General features: G+C 38.5%; 1 protein-coding gene across 4 annotated transcripts in view; it reads right to left on the reverse strand.

Annotated features, from left to right (window-relative positions):
- LOC107669929 (natural resistance-associated macrophage protein 2-like) overlaps nucleotides 1-6,327 on the reverse strand; it is a 22,357-nt gene that overhangs the window by 4,359 nt on the left and 11,671 nt on the right. For 3 of the 4 annotated variants that reach the window (XM_016462362.1, XM_016462363.1, XM_016462364.1), the window contains 6 exons: nucleotides 5,341-5,499; nucleotides 5,152-5,238; nucleotides 3,350-3,469; nucleotides 3,121-3,270; nucleotides 2,732-2,805; nucleotides 691-844 (listed from right to left, as the gene is read on the reverse strand). In XM_016462362.1, coding sequence (XP_016317848.1) covers nucleotides 691-844; nucleotides 2,732-2,805; nucleotides 3,121-3,270; nucleotides 3,350-3,469; nucleotides 5,152-5,238; nucleotides 5,341-5,499 — 744 coding nt within the window. The remainder of the gene's footprint in view (nucleotides 1-690; nucleotides 845-2,731; nucleotides 2,806-3,120; nucleotides 3,271-3,349; nucleotides 3,470-5,151; nucleotides 5,239-5,340; nucleotides 5,500-6,327) is intronic. The other variant, XM_016462365.1, reaches the window with a different exon arrangement.

The following is a 6,327-nucleotide window of genomic DNA, read 5'->3' on the forward strand; positions in this document are numbered from 1 at the left end:
CTCTCTCTCTCTCTCTCTCTCTCTCTCTCTCTCTCTCTCTCTCTCTCTCTCTCTCTCTCTCTCTCTCTCTCTCTCTCTCTCTCTCTCTCTCTCTCTCTCTCTCTCTCTCTCTCTCTCTCTCTCTCTCTCTCTCTCTCTCTCTCTCTCTCTCTCTCTCTCTCTCTCTCTCTCTCTCTCTCTCTCTCTCTCTCTCTCTCTCTCTCTCTCTCTCTCTCTCTCTCTCTCTCTCTCTCTCTCTCTCTCTCTCTCTCTCTCTCTCTCTCTCTCTCTCTCTCTCTCTCTCTCTCTCTCTCTCTCTCTCTCTCTCTCTCTCTCTCTCTCTCTCTCTCTCTCTCTCTCTCTCTCTCTCTCTCTCTCTCTCTCTCTCTCTCTCTCTCTCTCTCTCTCTCTCTCTCTCTCTCTCTCTCTCTCTCTCTCTCTCTCTCTCTCTCTCTCTCTCTCTCTCTCTCTCTCTCTCTCTCTCTCTCTCTCTCTCTCTCTCTCTCTCTCTCTCTCTCTCTCTCTCTCTCTCTCTCTCTCTCTCTCTCTCTCTCTCTCTCTCTCTCTCTCTCTCTCTCTCTCTCTCTCTCTCTCTCTCTCTCTCTCTCTCTCTCTCTCTCTCTCTCTCTCTCTCTCTCTCTCTCACACACACACACACACTATGACTGGACTTGAACAGTCATCTTTGTCTGAAACAGAGAGATGTCTCACCAGGTAGCAGACGAAGCTGAGATAGGCGATGGAGAGGAGGGCAGAGAAGACGTAGAGGACGGTGCTGTTGAGGGCCGTCACATACACCACCACAAAGTACATGTTGATGGCGCACACCACCAGGATGAGCAGACCCCCGCCGATCTTCCACACGCTGCAAACACAACACCCAAGCGTCATCCACCGCTGATCACAGCTCATGAGCGCTCAACAGAATCAGTGAATATAGCAGAGACCGACAGCGTTCACACAGCCACACCGCAGCACCACCCACTGGACGCTTATCCATCAGCTACAGACGGATTCTGAAGATTGTTTTAGTTGCATGTAAGAAAGCAGTTACTAAATGTTGGCTCATGAGAAGCCTCTCCGGTGCGGTCTGATGCCTTATGATGCAAACAGAATACGGGTTTTTCATCATCTCACGTCATGAGCAACGCATTAGGCATTTATTTGGGTTATTTTAACATTATTAATTTAGATTTTACTTAAAGCAGCCTACACCATACAGACAGTTAAACATAAACATTCAAGCATTTAAGATTTTTTTGACACAAAATGCAACAGAAATATCAACCAGAAATATATTTAACATTGGATATGTGTCCTACTTTTCCGCTTACATAGAGTACACTCACATAAAGTGATATATACAAAATCCCAAATGATTGTTTACATCATCAAAAAATGCACATTATATTATCAACCAGCTCTAATCTGTTAAATATGACTATAAGGCATGAAGATGTTTATAATAAAGCTTGGCTGTCTATGCAGTAGAAAGGTGAAACGGTGAAATCGGTGCCACCAGACTACAGAAAAAACACCCATAATGCACTGGGCATGTTGCCGTCCAATGCCACTCCCAGTCTGCTCCCACTGGATAGGCTTGACCCGAGTCGAATCGTTTAGCAGGAGCGAGGGTTTAGGTTCAAGACCTTTAGGTTTCTGTGTGTAGACGATATGTCAATAGTTTTTCTCCACTACTGACCTACCTTTGATTTATTCATTCAAAATTTGCAAAATTCCAAAATGTTATACAGTAAATTCCATTTCTCCGACTGGATTCCATGATTCTGTCTGCATCACAGAAATCATTCGGCCTTAAGTTAAGTATCCAGAGCACTGCAGACAGTGGCTAAAGAATCACTAATGAAAGTATTGTGAAGAGCGCAGATACACCTACACTTGACTTGGCTTTACTTGGACTTGGATTTAGTTCACAAATAACTTATGACCTAAGTATAATTTTCATTTATAATAATTAGGGATGGGCATTTTTCAAAACTAATGTACTCGAATATTTGGGCTCATAAAAAACTAATATTTGTTTATTTAAATTATATTTAACTGAAAAATATGTTATTTTTCAATAATCAAGTTTTGTCACTATTTGTGAACAAGCTTATAATCAGGCATTTTACACAACAAAGTTACGTTATATCTCAAGGTTTTCTTTTAGTTGAAATCATGTGTAAACAAAAAAGATATATATATTTAAAGAACAAAAGCATTCAAGCTCAAGCAGAGCAAATGGAAAAATCAAGCAGACCAGTACAGAACATACATACACTCGAGTCGGCCAATGCTTATCGTGTTTATATTGTTTCACATGTTAACGTTGAGAAAAACAATAATATCCACATGCTCAGGTGAACATTTTTAACATGATGCTGCCATTTTTACCCTCCAGTAATTTGACTCTAAATTTGTGAAAATAATGAACATTTTCATTTTAACCTTTACAAACCAGTGGATTAGTATATGAATCCATGACATTTAATATTTTGGCTTCCTTCTTAATTTATAAATTTCTTTCACCAGAAAAAAAAAAAAAAATTTGAGCCAGGGACCTCTGGTTGAGTTGACACAGAACGACCCTACTGTGTTCATGAGGGGAAAAAGAAGGAGTTGATCAAAACATCTCGCACATGAAAAACCCTGTCGTTCAGGCTCCTCATCTGCTTCCCTTGTCTACCTAAGCTGAGCTTCCCGACACATTCTGAGTTTAGCTGCGGAGTGAAGCACAGCAGATACTCACAGTCCGTTGGCGAAGTCGTTCATCAGTGAGGTCAGGCTGGTGAAGGTCAGGATGGGGATCAGAGCGAACGGCAGCTGCTCAACACAAAGAGCCCAGATCAGGGGCGTATTACAGAATCTTTCTTATCTTAATACAACTACAGGGCATATTAAACTACAATACACTACAGTTTACTGTATTAAAAACTAAAGTATACTACAGTATTTATTAGTTTATCAGTTCACTACAGTATGCTGTAGCACTCATTAACAAAGTGTTGTAAATACTATAACATATACAGTGTAATAAATACACTTTACTATAGTATGGTTCAAAAACACTATAGTATTTACTAGGAATTAGTATAGTATTTTTGCGCCCCCTGGAGAGCTGCCGGAGCATGTGTGTACCTGCATGCTCTGCAGCACGTTCAGAAAGTCGTTCATGCCGGTGAGATGCTGCACGTCCTGGAAGACGGCCACCAGGAGCGTGGGGAAGATGGCGATGGAGCGCGTCAGCAGCACGCGAGCGAAGCGGGACCAGCGCAGGTTCAGGAAGCCCTGCAGGAGCCAGACAGACTTCACACATGCCCAAACATCACGCCACTCACTGAACCGAACGGGCTGGAGACCCACATACCTCCATCACAAACTGACCCGAGTAGGTTCCGGTCATGGTTGAACTCTGCCCAGCGGCGAGGATCCCGATGGCCCAAATATACAGCGCAGCCGGGCCGAAGAAACAGCCCAGAACCACACCCTTCAAACACAAGCACACAAAGATCATACAAATGACATGAATATTTCACTCAATATAACATCTAACATTTGAATCATTAAATATGACACTGACCAACAGGTGGCGCTTAGGGACCAATGAAATCCATTTAATTTTTTCCAAATTCAGTTTTTTACACTTTCATTTTTCTGGATTCCGTTTTTTTTTTTTTTCAGTTTTAATTTGTCTAGACTCTTTTTTTATGGTTAAATTACATTTTTATTCATCAAAAAGCATGTCTAATTAATCGATGAATTAAATCATTAAACTTACACAATTATAGGGGTCATCGGATGCCCATTTTCCACAAGTTGCTATGATTCTTTAGGGTTTTAATGAAAAGTCTACAACATACTTTGGTTAAAATTTCTTAAATGTTAGTGTAAAACAACACCCTTTTTACCCTGTCGAAATCAGCTCTGTTCACAGCGACCCGTTTCAGTGCTTGCCCCTTTAAATGCTAATGAGCTCTGCTGGCCCCGCCCCTCTCTGCCGTGGGGTAACAAGCAGACTGTAAACTTCAGCCGCAGAACTGGCTAACTAGCACATTATTAGGAAAGGCGATTTGCAAAGATTCATTAAAAACCCTTATACTCACTTCTTCTGTAGATGAAGCTGGATCACGAATGATTCGCGCGAACTTAAACACATTTAGGCAATTTATTCAAAGTTTGACAAAACTTACATTTTAATGCCCTGTGAAATGTTTTATTTTTTTTTTTCAAATTCAGTTTTATTTTATTTTTTTAATTAATTGTTTTTTTTTACCAAATACTTGGATTCCATTTTAATGATTTCATTAAATTGTGATAATCAAAAGCATCTCTCTTCAATCTTATAAAAATTAATTTTTATTTCATTTATTTATTTTTTTCCCCCAGAAATACTGTGTTGTGAAATTTTCAGCTAAATAAATTCTGGTATATATTTTTTCTGGTAAACAAATAATGTTTTAATAATAATTGTATTATCAGTAGTAGTACTATCATTAAATTAAGTAATATTTCCGCAACAATTTCTTCAAGTTAAACCAAACTTTCATTTTGACCGCTTGCTGTGTCAACCTTTAGTTTCTGTTTGTGTATGATATGACGATAGTTTTACTCAAAAGAAATGGTAAAATGCTCATGAAGTGACCCTCAGAGCAGTTCTAGAGATTATGTTCATGTGTTCATAGGCTGAGATCACTGTGTTTCAGTATGTGTGTAGTAAAGGAAACCAATCCACACATAGATGCGCAGAACATGCAGGATTCATATTTAAATGGTATTTTTGCAGACACCCTTAATATTAACAGACACTTGTCCATATCGTGTTTTGATTTCACTGTACTGACCTACTTTTGATTTATTCATCCAAAATTTGCCAAATTCCGTGACATTCCATGTTTAACAGAAAATTCTGTTTTTTTGACTGGATTCTGCAATTCCATCTGCGTTTTCCGCATTGTGGAAATCATAGGTCCGCTGTCACCAAACTCCTCCGGTCATGGGATACATACAGCCTTTACATTTATGCATTTGGCAGATGCTTTTAACCAAAACGGTGTTCAAGATACACATTTATATTTCTGAACGTCAGTGTGGTTATCATATTTAGTAGATATATATTCATAGTGAGATTACTCCAAACAATCCAGCGTAAGGCGTTGGTTTGCATCATACCCCTTTGTAGATGTCGACCTCCAGTGTTTCATTGTTGGCTGGGAAAAGCTCACTGTGAGCACTTCCCGTTTCATTACACTGCAGACTCTGAAGAGAAAATACCAATGGAGCGCAGTTATAGATTTATGCTCAAATGTGAAACACTCACTGCAAACCTCTCTAACAGGAAGTAGATGTGAAAGTGCTCACCACTTCCATGTTGGTCTTGCCATAAAAGGCCTCTGCAAAGACGGCCACCACAAACACATTGATGAGGAAGGAGATGAAGAGAGCGATGGAGGACTCGATGAAGTAGTACTTGTTGGCCTCCTTCACCTCTTTCTTGTTTGCTCGATTTATGTCTCGTGACTGAAGCGAAGAAAAAACTCTGATTAAACACATCAGACGGACTTCATGGCAAACAGACGAAAAAAGATCTAAAATCTAATTACAGAAATAATACACAAACAAGTTTTCACTCATTCATTTACTTATTTTACCAAAATTATGAAGTATGCAGCACTTTCCAATCAGCACATACTTGTAGGGCTGTCGATTTAATGCATTAATTGGATGCGATTAATTATGGGGAAAATAACGTGTTAAAATGATTAAGGATTGATTCAGTTTCTGATGAATCTGATGTAGGAGTCTATTAGAATGCTGTTAACTGAGCCTAAAACTCAAAATAGGAGGACAAAAAAAAAAAAGTGATATTGATTTATACAACAGTTCAATTAACAAGAAAGTAATATTGTGTTTGCAAGCTAAAAAAAGTTCTAAATCGAGTGATTCAGTGAATCAATTCACTTCATTCCAGAATGAATCAGCTGCTTGAAGGAATCAGTTGAATGAATGACTCACTCATTAAGATCATTAAGACATCACCTACTGGCAATTTTAGTTTCATATTTAGAGTTTAATTTCAATTTTTAAATCATTTAATATTTCAATATTATTTTTTTAAAACCCATTAATCTTATAGCATAACTTGTGTAATTCTAATTGCAGGGTAAATGCATTAATGAACCTAATGATCATTAACGATGCAGCTTCTGAAAACAATGTTTTGACCACATTGTAGCCTTAAAAGTTAATGTGTAATACATTATATGCAGAATCAAAATATTTCTTTCTAAAGCTATTTTTTGTAATGTCTATTCCATGCTTTTCTTATTTAAAACAATAATGACTTTA

Source organism: Sinocyclocheilus anshuiensis, unplaced genomic scaffold, assembly GCF_001515605.1.
Source record: "Sinocyclocheilus anshuiensis isolate Anshui unplaced genomic scaffold, SAMN03320099.WGS_v1.1 scaffold905, whole genome shotgun sequence".
NCBI lineage: Eukaryota > Metazoa > Chordata > Actinopteri > Cypriniformes > Cyprinidae > Sinocyclocheilus > Sinocyclocheilus anshuiensis.